At 47.4% G+C, this 17,198-nt stretch overlaps 1 protein-coding gene across 5 annotated transcripts in view; it reads right to left on the minus strand.

Annotated features, from left to right (window-relative positions):
- The window catches only part of HERC2 (HECT and RLD domain containing E3 ubiquitin protein ligase 2), a 415,490-nt gene that overhangs the window by 244,986 nt on the left and 153,306 nt on the right, over window positions 1-17,198 (minus strand). For all 5 annotated transcript variants that reach the window (XM_075336618.1, XM_075336619.1, XM_075336616.1 and 2 more), the window contains exons 33-39: window positions 6,869-7,005; window positions 6,637-6,788; window positions 4,057-4,248; window positions 3,400-3,587; window positions 2,038-2,230; window positions 1,761-1,943; window positions 1,395-1,579 (exon numbers count right to left, since the gene is read on the minus strand). In XM_075336618.1, the coding sequence (XP_075192733.1) occupies window positions 1,395-1,579; window positions 1,761-1,943; window positions 2,038-2,230; window positions 3,400-3,587; window positions 4,057-4,248; window positions 6,637-6,788; window positions 6,869-7,005 (1,230 nt within the window). The remainder of the gene's footprint in view (window positions 1-1,394; window positions 1,580-1,760; window positions 1,944-2,037; window positions 2,231-3,399; window positions 3,588-4,056; window positions 4,249-6,636; window positions 6,789-6,868; window positions 7,006-17,198) is intronic.

Here is a 17,198-nt window from a genome sequence, read left to right on the forward strand (position 1 = left end):
TGCGTCTTATGGTCCGAAAAATAGTATACGGTAACTTTTTTTTTGTTAAATTTTACTCATCCCCCTAGGGGACTATAGGGATCAACAGTCTGATCACTTGTTCATTTCTGTAAATCACAGCTGCACAGCTCTGATCTGCTGAAATGCTGCTCTCCTATTACACATGGCACTTTGCCGGAAGTAAGGAAGTGAGTCATGATCGCTACAGGAGTCATCACACGACCCTGTGCTACAATGGCAACCATCGGCTCCACGTGATTATGTCATGTTACTTCCGATGGCTGCAGGTGAGTGCGCGCTTACTGCGGTGGGCATTTACATCGTGCTGTCACATTTTGACAGCATGGTCTAAGGGGTTAACAGGTGTGAGTGGATCGCAGATCCATCTGTGCCTGAATGCCGCACATGTCAGCTGTTCAAATCAGCTAACATGTGCGGGACTCACCACCGGCTGCTCCTCATTCCCCCGACATGAGCTATGACATACCCAGTACATTGTGTTGTGAAGAGGTTAAATGTGTCCTAGTCGTAACTGACAGTAGTCATCATCTTTGTCTTCTTTGTATTGAGTAGGATCCAGTGTTTGCGCTTTCCGTCTTGACACTCTATTATAAGTCCTTCATTCCTTCTACGCTTGTGGCTATCAATGTTGTATGGTGTGCGAATTTAAGTTTGTTGACAATTCCAACAATTTTGATTCCTTCCTGTCTTTCAGCAAGTCCAGCCTTCTTGAAAATAGCTTCTGCATATAAATGGAAGAGAAATGGTGACAGGATACAGCCTTGTCTGACACCTTACTCTACTTTGAACCATGCCATGTCACCATGTTCTGTTCACATGGTTATCTCTTGGTTTATGTAAAGATTCCTAATGAGGCTGATCATATGGTTTGGCACACCCATATCCTTCATGGTAGGAAAGTATTAAACAAGGCTGAGTACCTCTGAAAGTATAATAGATAGAACTCCTTTCCGAATTACAGCCTGTAATAGGCAATGGCCACATGGAAATTCTGAACACGGATTTTGGTGCAATATCAAACAGGTATGTGCAAACTGACATAGGAGCGGAGCCAATACCATCAAGATTGCACGCCAGCTGTGTGATACAGCCAACACTGCATTGAAACACATGGTATCAGAGTTTACCTTGATTCCAGCCACTTAACCCTGTATAGGCCAGCATCAAAAGCAACTACAGCATAACATTGGATAGACAAACAAATGTAGCCTCCTCTATCCAACTATTGAGCAGTTTATGTTGCTGCAAGGAAAACAACTGTCTGGAAGTGGCTTTCTCCAGAAAAATCACTTCAGTGAGTGGTGCGAGAGAGTCCTGGAACAATCAGTGCCATGTAAGAAAGAGTGAAGGAAAAACAAAAGTGAGCACTATACCTGACGCTGTAATGAAGCTGCAGTGAAAGACTCTGAACCTTCGACAATTTTCATTAGTAGCGCTATCCACTGTGACATGCTCAAGGTACTACACATCTGAGGCATGAGAGCAATGCTACGGATAAATCCCAATGTGCACCAGCTCTTATGCTGTTCCTTATATACCACTCTATGTGATGAAGAAGCTGAAAAAAAGAGAAAATTATTCCAAATTCCTAAAAAAAAGAAAAATTTTATTAAGGCATAGCTGGACGCTAAATTACAAGAAATTATGAAAATATATTTAGATATTTAAAGTACAAACCTATTTTAATAAATAGATATATATTTTGTTTTAAAACATGTGCCGTTCTAGGTTCTGCCCACCTGTTTTATCCATAGTGCCACTCTCTACCAGCATACGCAGCAAGCCACAAAGAGTTCTGGTTGCTTCTGGTTGCATAATGTCTGCATTGACCGCGGCTGAGAGGCAGAGGTTCTGGAGAAGGTTTACAGTACTCATCAGCATCATAGAGGTAGGGTGTAAATTTCGCTCCACCTGCTCTCCCTCTGAAAGAGTACAAAAATACAAACAAACACTTACAATCAAAAACATTAAGACATGCTAACCTTAAATGAGAAAGGAAAAAAACAAAAAGTTCACCAGAGTCATCCTCCGTGTCCGAGTCATCTGCCATGGGCTGAGATGCAGGAGGTGGTTCTGTCAGTTTCAGGTCATATTTCCCTTCTTTTCCCATTCTGTAGGAATTTGTACTGCCTGTATCCCACTGTACTCTGATCCAGCCATCCTCTCCTAGTTCCCCGATAACACGGCCAAGTCCTGGAGGAGGGCCATCCTAAAAAAAAAAAATTAAGCATATGAATTTACGTTTCACATTTTTCTATAAATTAATATTAAATAGGGGGGAATGTGGCCATACTCATAAAGCGAATTTATACGGCAGATTTATGAAGTTTTCGTAAAATCTCATCCATAATGCCGGTACTGAAATATGGATGAGAGCAGAAAATTTGCAGGGGTTAATCTGCAGATTAATAGGGCTCTGAATCTTCCCGGCGATCCCACACTGAGAGCCACATTACCAGGAGGAAAAACTTTATTCCTCCAGGCATCGTTCGGCTTTCAGCCATCAGGGTGGAGCTTCAGACACCGCTCTGCGCATAGTGAGCGGTGGCTGAAACTGTTACCCCCCCCATTCTGACTGACAGTTGGTTCTGCATTACAGGCGGCTGTCAGTCAGTGGCAGGTGCGCAGGTACACCCGCCGCTCCCTATGCACAGAGCGGTGATAGAAGCCACCCAGGCACCACCCTACTGGCTGATAGATGAACACTGCCAAAGTTTATTTCCTCTCGGTACTGGGGCTCCCAGTGCAAGCATCGGGCAGGTTCAGAAAGCGAATAACCTGCAGATTAACCATATATCTGTAGGTTAATAGTGTTTATTGACATGATAGGTTCCCTTTATAATTATCTATGGTTAAATAACTGTGAAAAATATAGCAAAGTTAAATATTCTTGAAAATGTTAAGTAAATCTGTCAGCAGGTTTTGGCTATGTAATCTGTAAGCAGTGTAATGTACAAACAGATTCTGATCCATCGATGTGTCACATACTGAGCATCTTGTTGTAGTTGCAATAAAGTTAATGTTTTAAAAGCATCAGATTTACTAGCTCTTTCATGCCATATAGTTCTCCTGCTCGGTGTAACCCTGCCGCACCAAAAAATAGCAGCTTTCTGCAGGTGTACAGTATACACAGATCTGTCAATCAGTGGTGTGGGCGGGGCTATACAGAGGTCAGCATTTAGAGAACGTCTAGATCTACAGCAGAGAAAACCGTTTTCAGCAAAATCACAGTAAGCAGCCCAGTAAATGATAAATCGCTAGAATCATGGTTTTTGCCACAACATCATGCAGTTCTCAGAATGCATAGGAAAAAACTAGTAACTAAATCCCTACCCATAAGAATTCAATTTTGGGTAGCCTAAATGAAAGACTGCGTACCTGGTCTCCCCACTTCCAATCTACTCCTCTCATCACTCTAGTCCCAAACTTCATCATAGCCGCCAATTCTGGTCCAGAGGCAGGTATCTGAACTGGTGCAGTTTCCTTTCTCGACTCTTCCAAAACAGTGGCAGAGGCACCTAATAAGCTTGTACTAGAATCTTCTTCACAGTTGTCAGAACTAGGACCTAGACAAAAACAAAAGGATGTGAGACATGTAGAGACGACCTGCTAGTCATCAATTCTGCAGGTCCTCCAAACTCCACAGATCTTCTACACATGAGACATACTTGGCTATGGTGAATCTCCAGATGGTGAGTGTTAGATCATCAGTGATAATATGTTACAATGTCAGTGAAGTAGATAACATTTTATGAAATTTGACATCCTAAGCAAGTCAATTTATCTGTGAATGAAGACTGTGAACACCACAGGGATATGTGATCAATTAAGTGCAGATATTGCCACTAAACTTAAAGTGGACATTTGGTGTCAGATGTGCAAAAAATCCATGAGTACACAACTAAAGCTTCTTGAATGCTTTGATTTTTCTCCCAACTCTGTCTAGTACAGGTTATTTCCATTACCAAATTATATAATAGATAATATTCTGTACCCAAAATAATAAGCAAAACACATTATAATCTGCATTCATACCAATTAGCCGAAGCATGGTTTGTGTCAAAGCCAGCATGCCAGAATTAACCAGCAAGTTAAGGCTGTTTGCACCATGTTGACGGGTCAGCATATTCAGCATAACCAGTAGGAATCGGGCTTGTGGAATGGTCCCCAGGCTTGGTCCAGAGGGATTCTCATTGGTGATGGTCTGAAGAGGAACAGGCTGGATACCTACAGTGATATCAAGCTTTAGTTTCCAAGAAGAGCCATAAAGTACAGTACATCCTAAAAGTACACCCCTCAGTTTTTAGGAAATATTGTATTATATTTTTCATGGGATAACACTGAAGATAAGACACTTTGATACTATGTAAAGCAGTCAGTGTATAACAGTGTAAATTTGGTGCCCTCTAAATAACTCCACACAGCCATGAATTTCTAAACCGCTGGCAACAAACGTGAGTAGACACCCACCGTAATTTTTGTTTTATAAAGACGCACCCCAAAATATAGAAATAAAAAGCAAAAAAAAAAATAAAAATATGGGGTCCATCTTACATTCTGGTGGGGTCTTACCGTAGGGGGGCGACAGCGATGGTGGATCGGGGGTCACAGGAGGCAGGAGGGTGCTGGAGTAGGGTAATTCTGGCTGCAGAGCGTCCAGACGCGCTGGCTGCTGTCTGGCCTGCAGTGCTGGCCGCTGTCTACCCGGCAGCGCTGGTTGTGTGGAGCAAGGCAGTGCGGGGCTGAGATGTTCAGTCGGCGGCGCGATCTACAAATAATGCCACCAGGAGTTGGCGTTTGCACAGACTGAGTTCTCGGCTCAATGACAATCCAAGAGCTCCATCTGCACACATGCCGACTCCTGGCGGAATTAGCCCAGCACCGCCGACAGAGCAGCTCACCTGCTGCAGCCAGCACAACCCTGCCGACAGAGCATCTTACACACTGCAGCCAGCACAGCCCCGTACCACCGACAGACCATCTCACCCGTCACACCGCCCTGCTACACACAGCACCCACTGCAGCCAGCACAGCGCCCATTCTCCACTTCCCAGTAGGCTACATTCGGATTTTAAAATGCACCCCTCATTCTACTCCCAAATTGTTGGGAGGAAAAGTGTGTCTTATAAAGTAATCCAAAAATACGGTAAGTGAAAATGTCTAAATTGTGCCGAATTAGCCATTTTCCCTCCCTGGTGTCATCTGACTCATTTGTCTCACATGGTGTCAGGTGTGAAAGGGGAGCAGATATGTTATAATTGGTCTTATTGCGCACATATACTCTATCCTACTGGTCGCTGGGAATTAAATGTGGCACCTCATGGCAAATAATTCTATCAGAATCTGAAAAATAGAAGTGTTGCAATACATATAGATGGCATAGGCTATAAGAATATTGTCAAACACCCTGAAACTGAGCTACAGCACGGTGGCCAAGACCATACAGCAAATTAACAAGACAAATTCCACTCACAATTGGCCATGCCATGGTCAACCAAAGAAGTTGAGCGCACATGCTCAGCGAAGTATCCAGAGGTTGTCTTTTCAAAATAGACATCTAAGCGCTGCCAGCAATACTGCAGAGGTTAAAGGGGTGGGGGGGGTCAGCCTATCAGGGTGCAGACCATTTACCACACACGATATTATATTGGTTTGCATATCTGTCATCCCATAAGGAAGCCTCCTAAAAAATATAATGCACAAGAAAGCCGGCAAACAATTTGTTGAAGAAAAGCAGACTAAGGACATGGGTTGCTGGAACCATGTCCTGTGATCTGATGAGACCAAAATAAACTTATTTGGTTCAAATGGTTTCAAGCGTTTGTGGCAGCAACCAGGTGAAGAGTACAAAAAAAGTGTGTCTTGCTTACAGTCAACCATGGCGGTGGGAGTGTCATGGTTTCGGACTGCAAGAGTGTTGCCGGCTGTGGGGAGCTGACGGTAAAGCTGTTGGACTGGCCAAGCATGTCTCCAGACCTAAACCATATTTAGCATCTGTGAGATATCCCCAAAAAGGAAGGTGCAAAAGGCAAGGTCTCTAACATCCACCAGCTGCGTGACATCATGGAGAAGAGGATTCCAGTGGTTCCTGTGAAGCTCCATAGCCAAGAGTATTAAATCAGTGCTTGAAAAGAATGGTGGCGACACAAAATATTGGTCCAATTTAGTCATTTTCACTTGGGGGTGTACTTACTTTTGTTGCTAGCGGTTTTACATTAATCATTGTGTGTTGAGTTATTTAGCGCAGTGTTCCCCAACTCCAGTCTTCAAGGCCCACCAAGATACCATATTTTCATGACTTCATTGGTATTGCACAGGTGATAATTTATTCCCCTGCATAGGTGATGAATCCAACACCTGTGCATTGCTAAGGAAATCCTGAAAACATGTTGCTGGCCATGAGGACTGGAGTTGGGGAACACCGATTGAGAGGGCACACCAATTTTACACCGTTATACAAGCTGTACACTGACCACTTTACATTGTTTCAAAGTGTAATATCTTCAGTGTTGCCCCATGAAAAGATAATAAAATATTCACAAAAATCTGAAGGGTGTATTCACTTGTGACATACTGTACATACTGCAGAATTTACTAGAACACCAAGATACTTACCCATATCTTTAAATCTACTGGTAGCATCAAGCAATATATTTCTAATGTTCTGTATTGCCCAAGCATACAGCTTTCCATGAGTCACCTCGAGCAGCATACGATTAAAGGGTGGAATGAGGTCAACATCCTTCAAACAGTCGGTGAGCGGTTCACTACAACATAAGGAAATGCTAAAAATATCGAACTGCACAAAGTAAGTGACAAAGCAAAATAATTACCATTAAAACAATACCTTAAATTGGTTCCTTCAGGGACAAGTCGCTGCCAGCCACAAAACATTGCATATTGGACAGATGGAAGTAAGAAGCTTTTGGCAGCCAATTTTAGCATAGTATCGATACCTTCTAGACGAACCTCTGCTCTTTCCAGCTGCAAGAAATTTGAACCATTATATTTTTAAAACATTCATTATTTTTTGAGTATGTCCACTAGGCGCAATTCTGCTGTGAACCGGCAGTGGAAAAGCATAGGAAAAACCTGCATCTGTTCAACATGAAAATGACAGCACATCAGGAGAATACCAAAGAAATCATACTAGGGTGGCACAACCGCCTGGACAACTTTCCTCTAAAAGGGGTCAGTTGTCCTGACCAAACGTCCAATTTATAGTGCCTGTAAAAACTGCTCAACCCTGACCAAGTTGCTGCTCTACAGATTTAGTCCACAGAAGCCCCTGCTCTTTCTGCCCCGAAAGTAGAGACTGCTCTTGTAGAGTGTGCCCTCATGACTTTAGGAGGAGCGCTCCCTAGCTTCTTTTCAAAGAATATGCCAATGCGATTGGGGTCTGATCAGCCTAGTTAGAGTGGCTTTCAAATCCTTTCCCCCCTGTTCTTGCCTCCAAATTAGACTAAAAGATTTGCGTTCTGCCTCCAGTCTTTAGTTGCTTCCAGATATGCTTGCAGCATCTGCCTAACATTAAGTGAATAAAACCAGCGCTCTTATTGGTTCTTAGGATTCTGAAAGAAGGATGGTAAAAAAATCTGATTCAAACTGAACATTAATACCACTTTGGAGAGAAAGGCTGGATCTAATTTAAGGACTATTCTATCCTTTAGGACCCGCAGGTTAAGATCCCTACTTGATAATGCCTGAATATCATAAGTAGCAGAATTCTGCTACCTAAAGGATGAAGCACTCTTGAAAGGGGTGTTATTTTGCTGCAATTTCCACTAATTTTAAACTGTGCTGTACACTCTTTAGGAGGCGCTAATGCAAACTCTTTTATAGTTCAATGCCTGAATATCCCCTACTCTTTTCGCTGTGGTGATGCCAACTAAAAAGGCTGTTTTAAGGGAAAGCTCGTTAATGGACATCTACTCCCTAGGTTCATAGGGAGGACAACAGAGGGTATTTAGAAGGGCATTTAGTACTAAATTGAGGTTCTACGGATTCACCTATTTCCAACATGTGGGTCTTAATCTCTGCACTGCCCTAGACAAGTTAGCTATCCAGGGATGATTTGCTAAGGGTGAATCAAACAAAACACTCAGGGCGGAGAACTGAATCCTCACGGTACTTGGTCTAAGACCCTCACTAAAAATCAAGGGAAAAAAATCAATGGAAAAGAGGCATCTGGATGGTAGCGATGACTTGATCAGAAAGACTTTGTGCCCTCAAAATCTGCCTCTCAGGAACCATGCTGAGAGACGTACATTGCTCTACACCGTGATGCAGTAGCGGACCCTGAAGAAAAAAGTTATCTCTCAAGGAAAATGTAGGACCGGTTCTTCTAGGGGTAACTGGCTCAGCAGGGCAAACCAGCTTCTCGGCCAGAAGGGAACGATTAGAATTGTTTTAGCATGATCCTGAGTTCCATCTCCCAGACCTGAGATGAGCATCCACTTCACCTGGATTGTCCTTTGGGTTTAGTGAAAAGAAATTGTTCACCTTAGCATTTACTTTAAAGGCAAATAAATCTACCTGAAGTTGTCCATTGTTGGAACACCTCTCCATTCAGCTCCCATTCTGAGGTTCCAGTCTTCTGTCTGCTTTGGAAATCTGCTACATGATTCTCTGATCCTTTCAGATAAACCGCTTTAATGGACAGTTGTATTGTCTCTGCACATCAGAAAATCTTTGACGCGAGAGACTGAAGGAGGTAATGTCTTGGGCTCAGTTGATGAAGGATGTAGGATACTGCTGTGATTTGTCCGATAGGTTCTTCACATGACAACCTTTGAGAAGGGCTTGACTCCTCCATAGTACGACCCATACAGCTCTTAGTTCCCTGTAATTCAAAGACCTGGCCAGAATCTCTGATGACCATCATCCCTGCCAGTACTGGTCTCCTATATGAGCCCCCAAACTAACTGACTCACGACAGTAAATCACTATTACGCAAGGGGAAGAGAACCAAAGAACTCTTCTTTGAAGATTCGTCCGGAATATCCACCATTGTATCAGAGTAATCTTCTTATCTAGACAAAACTGCTGATTGTCCCATGCTGAAATAACTGTTCGCTGGAGATCTCTGGAGTTGAATGGACTCCAATGGACAGTGGCAATAAAGATGTCATCACCCCTAGGATACTCATGGCCGATCTGATTGTACAACGTTTTCCTAGTTGGAAGGACTGGATCCTGTCTCTGACCACCACCTATTTTTCCCCTGGAAGCAATGATGACCTCTTTTTGGAATCTAATAGAGTTTCCATGAAGACCTTTTGGGTGCACGGATGTTAGTCCGATTTTTTTTCCGTTCACCATCCATTCTAATGACCTCAGTGATGATAGAGTCACCTCGAAATAGAACATCAAATTCCACTCTGAGCCTGCCACCAACAAAAATTCGTCCAGATACTGATAATGTGCTTTTGTCTAAGGAAGGCTACCATCTCTGATACTAGTCTTATGAATATCCATTGGGAAGATAGACCAAATGGGAGGCACTGAAATTGAATCATTTGGCCTTTTAGTTCTATAGCGAACCTCAGAATCTTTTGGTGTGATGTATGGAAGACTACATGATAATAGGTCTCTTAAGTCAAGCATACACATCACCGCGTTCTTATCTAATAAGGAGATAGATAAAAGAGAATTTTGTTTACTTACCGCAAATTCTTTTACTTATAGTTCCGTATTGGGAGACCCAGACCATGGGTGGTTAGGTTCTGCCTCCGGAGGACAAACAAAGTACTACACTTAAAAGTGTAGCTCCTCCCTCTGAGCTTATACACCCCCTGGTGAGCAGACCCAGCCAGTTTAGTGCAAAAGCTGAAGGAAAATAGCCACCCACAAGTAGAACAGAGCAAGAGCCGGAACAACCGGAGACTCTGTCCACAACAGCTGGTGATAACACGCGGAACAAGAAATTGCCAACAGGCAACAGGGAGGGTGCTGGGTCTCCCAATACGGAACTATAAGAAAAAGAATTTACGGTAAGTAAACAAAATTCTCTTTTTTCTTTATCGTTCCTTTGGGAGACCCTGACCATGGGACGTTCCAAAGCAGTCCCTGGGTGGGAAATAAACAGAAAAACTAAGAAGTAGGCAGAACCTAACTTCACAAATGGGCGACAGCCACCTGAAGGATGCGTCTGCCCAAGCTCGCATCTGCCGAAGCATGAGCATGCACTTGGTAGTGCTTCAAAAAGGTATGCAGGCTAGTCCAAGTGGCAGCCTGACAGACTTGTTGAGCCGTAGCCTGGTGCCTGAAAGCCCAAGAGGCACCGACAGCTCTGGTCGAATGTGCCTTGATCCCCGGCGGGGGAGGCACCTGAGTACTCTGGTAGGCGTCCGAAATGGTCGATCTAATCCAACGGGCTAAGGTCGGCTTAGAAGCAGAGAGGCCCTTGCGCCGACCTGTGGTTAGCACAAAAAGAGAAGTGCACCGCCTAAGTGCAGCGGTGCGAGACACATAGATCCGGAGAGCACGCACCAGATCCAGAGTATGCAGCGCTTTTTCAAAGCGATGAACAGGAGCAGGACAAAAAGAAGGTAGGGTAATGTCCTGGTTAAGGTGGAAAGGAGAGACCAATTTAGGAAGAAATTCCGGAGTCGGACGGAGAACCACCTTGTCTTGATGAAAAACTAAAAAAGGTGACTCCGAAGAGAGTGCAGCCAAATCAGAGACTCTCCTGAGGGAAGTTATGGCCACCAGAAAGGCCACTTTCTGTGAAAGACGATACAAAGAAACCTCCCTAAGAGGCTAAAAGGGGGGTTTCTCCAAAACCGTGAGAACCAAATTAAGGTCCCAGGGATCCAAGGGCCGCCGGTAAGGCGGAATGATGTGAGACGCGCCCTGCATGAAGGTGCGGACCTGAGCCAGCCGAGCGAGACGCCGCTGGAACAGAACTGACAGAGCTGAGACTTGTCCCTTGAGAGAGTTGAGGGACAGTCCTAGCTGCAGACCGGTCTGTAGAAAAGACAGAAGGGTCGGCAAGGAGAATGGCCAAGGAGCATGGTCAGTAGAGCGACACCAGGACAGTAAAATTTTCCAAGTTCTGTGATAGATCTTAGCGGAGGAAGACTTACGGGCACGAGTCATAGTGGAGATGACTTCAGTAGGGATACCAGAAGCCGTCAAAATCCAGGACTCAAGAGCCACGCCGTCAATTTGAGAGCCGCAGAATGCAGGCGGAAAAACGGACCTTGCGAGAGTAGGTCTGGACGGTCCGGGAGATGCCACGGCATCTCTACGGACAGATGGAGCAGGTCTGGATACCAAGCTCGCCTGGGCCAGTCCGGTGCAATGAGGATGACTCGACGGCCCTCCATTCTGATCTTGCGCAGGACTCTGGGCAAGAGAGCTAGAGGGGGAAACACGTAGGACAGCCGAAACTGGGACCAGTCTTGAACCAGAGCGTCCGCGGCGAATGCCTGAGGATCGTGGGAGCGAGCCACGTAAACAGGAACTTTGTTGTTGTGACGGGATGCCATTAGGTCCACGTCCGGAGTGCCCCATTTGCGGCAGATTGACTGAAACACTGCCGGGTGCAGGGAACACTTGCCACCGTCCACGGTTTGACGGCTGAGATAATCTGCCTCCCAGTTTTCCACGCCTGGGATGTGGACTGCGGATATGGTGGACTTGGAGTCCTCCGCCCATTGAAGGATGCGTTGTACCTCCAACATTGCCAGGCGGCTGCGTGTCCCGCCTTGGTGATTGATGTAGGCAACCGCTGTCGCGTTGTCTGACTGGACTCGAATGTGCCTGCCCGCCAACAGGTGGTGAAAAGCTAGGAGAGTTAGAAGCACGGCTCTGGTTTCCAGCACATTGATTGAAAGGGCTGACTCGGACGGAGTCCAAGTGCCCTGCGCTCTGTGGTGGAGAAATACCGCTCCCCAGCCGGAAAGACTGGCATCCGTGGTGAGAATCACCCAGGATGGGGCCAGGAAGGAGCGCCCCTGGGACAGGGAGAGAGGCCGAAGCCACCACTGAAGAGAGCTCCTGGTCTGTGGCGACAGAGCCACTAACCTGTGTAAGGAGGAAGGCCGTTTGTCCCAACAGCGGAGAATGTCCAGCTGCAGGGGGCGCAGATAAAACTGGGCAAAGGGAACAGCCTCCATGGACGCCACCATTTGACCCAGCACCTGCATCAGACGCCTGAGGGTATAACGGCGGGGCCTCAGCAGAGAGCGCACCGCTAGCTGGAGGGACTGCTGTTTGACTAAGGGCAACTTCACAAGTGCCGGCAAGGTCTCGAACTGCATCCCTAGGTACGTGAGACTCTGGGTTGGAGTCAGAGTGGATTTGGGCAGATTGACCATCCACCCGAATTGGGCTAGAGTGGCGAGAGTGAGCGAGACACTCCTCTGACAGTCTGCGCTGGATGAAGCCTTGACTAGAAGGTCGTCCAGATAAGGAATCACTGCCAACCCCTGGAGGTGCAGAACCGCAATCACTGCTGCCATGACCTTGGTGAATACCCGAGGGGCCGTGGCCAACCCGAAGGGGAGAGCCACGAATTGGAAATGATCTTCTCCTATTGCAAAACGTAGCCAACGCTGGTGTGAAACTGCAATTGGCACATGCAGATAGGCATCTCTGATGTCGATGGATGCCAGGAAATCCCCTTGGGTCATAGAGGCAATGACTGATCGCAGAGACTCCATGCGAAAATGCCGCACCTGAACATGCTTGTTGAGTAGCTTCAGATCCAGGATGGGCCGGTAGAAACCTCTGAACCGTTCCCGGGCGGGAACCGGTACAATTACTCCGTTGGCCTGCAAGGATGCCACGGCCTGTGAGAAGGCGGCGGCCTTGGAGCAGGGGGGAGTTGAGAGAAAAAATCTGTTTGGCGGGCTGGAAGAGAATTCTATCCTGTAGCCGTGGGAGATGATAACTCTCACCCACTGATCGGAGACGTGTTGAAACCAAGCGTCGCCAAAGTGGGAGAGCCTGCCACCGACTAAGGACGTTGCTGGAGCGGGCAGATAGTCACGAGGAAGCTGCCTTAGTGGCAGCACCTCCTGCGGTCTTCTGTGGACGCGCTTTTGGGCGCCAGTTGGAGTTCTGGTCCTTGGCTGAGTTAGCGGACGAGGCCGAGGGCTTAGAAGACGACCAGTTGGAGGAACGAAAGGAGCGAAACCTCGACTGATTCCTGCCCTGGGCAGGTTTCCTGGTTTTGGTTTGTGGCATGGAAGTACTCTTCCCGCCAGTAGCTTCCTTAATAATTTCATCCAGCTGTTCTCCGAACAGCCGGGACCCAGCAAAAGGGAGCCCAGCAAGGTACTTCTTTGAAGAAGCATCTGCCTTCCACTCTCAAAGCCACAAGATCCTGCGGATAGCGAGGGAATTAGCCGAAGCCACCGCAGTGCGGTGAGAAGCCTCCAGCATGGCAGACATGGCATAGGATGAAAAAGCTGAAGCTTGGGAAGTTAAGGCAACCATTTCGGGCATAGATTCCCTGGTGAGGGAATGCATCTCCTCTAGAGAAGCAGAGATGGCTTTGAGAGCCCACACTGCTGCAAAAGTCGGGGAAAACGCGGCCCCCACCGCTTCATACACGGATTTGGCCAGAAGGTCAATCTGGCGGTCAGTGGAATCCTTAAGGGAGGTGCCATCAGCCACCGACACAACGGTCCGGGCTGAGAGCCTAGACACCGGAGGATCTACCTTTGGGGAATGAGCCCACTCCTTGACCACCACCTCAGGTGGAAAGGGAAAACGGTCATCAGAACCACGCTTTGGGAAGCGTTTGTCAGGACAGGCCCTGGGCTTGGTCACAGCGGCCTGAAAACTGGAGTGGTTAAAGAACACGCTCTTTGTCCTCTTAGGCGAGGTAAACTGGTGCTTTTCTGCCAGAGAGGGTTGCTCCTCTGATACTGGCGGATTGAGATCCAGTACAGAATTAATGGAAGCAATCAAGTCACTAAGATCTGAGTCACTTTCGGACAGATCAATGGGGTACATGGAGTTAGCCTCCGAGCCCCCTGTAAAGGCATCCTCCTCATCCTGCGAGTCAGCTCTTGAATCAGAGCCGCGGGAGGAGGAGGGAGAGGGAACCTTGCGTCTCTTCTTAGAAGGACGGGATCTGGGCCCGGATGATGAATTCTCTGTGAGATCCGGTCCTGAGAGACCCCTAGCAGCAGAGGCACCCTGTGAAGGGGGCTGATGCATATTCATCAAAGTCCTGGACAGAAGTCCCATGGACTCAGCAAAAGACTGGGAGATAGACCTAGAAAAGGATTCTACCCAAGCCGGGGGTTCAGCCACAGGAGCAGGAGCAGCCTGAGAGACCACTGGGGGTGAGACTCCAGGCTGTGGCACCGCCAAGGCAGAGCAGACATCACAATGTGGGTAGGTGCTCGGTTCAGGCAGCAAGAGCTTACATGCAGCGCATACAGCATAAAGCTTTGGAGAGTATATACAGAGGTCCACAACCAGAGACCGGTTGTGGCTTACCAGACCGCTGGAGCGGTGTTGTGTGCCCTCCAGATCCCGAAGCCCGGACCCCCAAGCACAGCACCTCAGCAGGGATGCAGAGCGCAGACCAGCGCTGAGTGAACTCTGAGAAAATGGCCGCCGGAGCGAAGAGAGGGGGCGGGACTTGCTTTAAGAGCGGGATCTGGAGGACCATAGAGACCTACAGGGGAGGGGACACGCACAGCAGTGGGGAGTGTCCCTCCCCTGTGCAGAACGGCCGCCGGGAGGAGCCGAGCCTGTCCCTCTGCATGAGTGACATGCGAGGGCAGTGAACAGAAACTAGGCCTCCGGCGAAGCCGGGGCCTAAATTTGAGCGGCGCGGCCGACGCGCAGGCACCATCGGCGCGGTTCTCGGGCGACAGCTAGAGAACCCGCTGGAAATGTCAATAAATACAGTAAGCACACTCTCCCCAAACAATAAAGCACAGGGACCCCCAATATATAAACGTCTCAGGTACTTAGCTGCTGAGACGCAGGGCCAGGTCCCTGGGGATGAGTGCTCCGGTCCAGCAGGGTCCTGAAGGGCTGCGGATGGAGACCGGTCTCCTGCCAGGCATGGAGACCGTGCTGGCTCCCACTTCAAGCCAGAGCCCAGGAGGGATGGTGAAGGAGCACGGCATGTAAGGCTCCAGCCTAAGAAATCAACCTTACAACACCGCCGACACAGTGGGGTGAGAAGGGACATGCCGGGGGTCCAGACGTGGACCCGCACTTCTTCAATCTCATTCCAAAAGGAAAAAATCATATGAGAATGCATGTGTGGATGTATGCCTTCTGAACACAAAGCGATAAACTGGCTGGGTCTGCTCACCAGGGGGTGTATAAGCTCAGAGGGAGGAGCTACACTTTTAAGTGTAGTACTTTGTGTGTCCTCCGGAGGCAGAAGCTAAACACCCATGGTCTGGGTCTCCCAAAGAAACGATAAAGAAAACTTATTGACTCCATCCTGAACTTGAAGAGACAATAATAATGATCATGGAACTCCTTTCTCTGTGGAAAGAGAACTATAGCTTAGAATTTTAATTATGTTTTTTGATTGCCCATAGGCGATTAAGAATGTCCGGTGACTGGGAAGTTGTCAGCAGGAATCTTTCAGGTGGTAAATTGGGAGAATTCTATCCTGTACACTTCTGAAACTGTTTGAAGTACCCATTGATTTTAAGAAATCTCCTGCCGCTCTTTTAAAAAATACCAAAGCCTCCCACCAACCCCTCTGGCATCATGATCTTCCTGGAGCCGAACAGAGAGCTTTTACCCTTACCCCCTTTGGGGTAGCCCCACCTGCTCCCCTTACAAAAACAGGAGTACAAAGTGGATGGGTCCTACGAAAAGGACGGATATCTCCTAGGTTTATCCTACAGAAACACTTTCTTTCAGACGCCTTCTCAAGGATTTCATCTAAAACTGGACCGAACACACTCAAACCTGTGAAAGATATAGTGCATATCTTATTTTTAGAATCGTTGTCTCCAGACCAGGTTTTCAGCCAGATTTCTGTGCAAGCTGAATTAGAAAAAGGGAACTTTGTTTACTTACCGTAAATTCCTTTTCTTCTAGCTCCAATTGGGAGACCCAGACAATTGGGTGTATAGCTTATGCCTCCGGAGGTCACACAAAGCATTACACTTAAAAGTGTAAACCCCTCCCCTCTGCCTATACACCCTCCCGTGCATCACGGGCTCCTCAGTTTTGGTGCAAAAGCAGGAAGGAGGAAACTTATAAATTGGTCTAAGGTAAATTCAATCCGAAGGATGTTCGGAGAACTTAAACCATGAACCAAGAACAATTCAACATGAACAACATGTGTACACAAAAGAACAACAGCCCGAAGGGAACAGGGGCGGGTGCTGGGTCTCCCAATTGGAGCTAGAAGAAAAGGAATTTAAGGTAAGTAATCAAAATTCCCTTCTTCTTTGTCGCTCCATTGGGAGACCCAGACAATTGGGACGTCCAAAAGCAGTCCCTGGGTGGTTAAAGAATACCCCGGTAATAGAGCCGAAAGACGGCCCCTTCCTACAGGTGGGCAACCGCCGCCTGGAGGACTCGCCTACCTAAGCTGGCATCTGCCGAAGCGTAGGTATGCACCTGATAGTGCTTCGTGAAAGTGTGCAGACTCGACCAGTTAGCCGCCTGACACACCTGCTGAGCCGTAGCCTGGTGCCGCAATGCCCAGGACGCACCCACGGCTCTGGTAGAATGGGCTTTCAGTCCTGAAGGAACCGGAAGGCCAGAAGAACGGTAGGCTTCAAGAATTGGTTCCTTGATCCACCGAGCCAAGGTTGACTTGGAAGCCTGCGACCCTTTACGCTGGCCAGCGACAAGGACAAAGAGCGCATCCGAGCGGCGCAGGGGCGCCGTACGAGAAATGTAGAGCCGGAGTGCTCTCACAAGATCTAACAAGTGCAAATCCTTTTCACATTGGTGAACTGGATGAGGACAAAAAGAAGGTAAGGAGATATCCTGATTGAGATGAAAAGGGGATACCACCTTCGGGAGAAATTCCGGAACCGGACGCAGAACCACCTTGTCCTGGTGAAACACCAGGAAGGGAGCTTTGCATGACAGTGCAGCTAGCTCAGACACTCTGCGAAGTGATGTGACTGCCACTAGGAAGACCACCTTCTGCGAGAGGCGAGAAAGAGAAATATCTCTCATTGGCTCGAAAGGTGGTTTCTGAAGAGCCATTAGCACCCTGT

Source organism: Anomaloglossus baeobatrachus, chromosome 2 (assembly GCF_048569485.1).
Source record: "Anomaloglossus baeobatrachus isolate aAnoBae1 chromosome 2, aAnoBae1.hap1, whole genome shotgun sequence".
In the NCBI taxonomy this organism is placed as follows: domain Eukaryota; kingdom Metazoa; phylum Chordata; class Amphibia; order Anura; family Aromobatidae; genus Anomaloglossus; species Anomaloglossus baeobatrachus.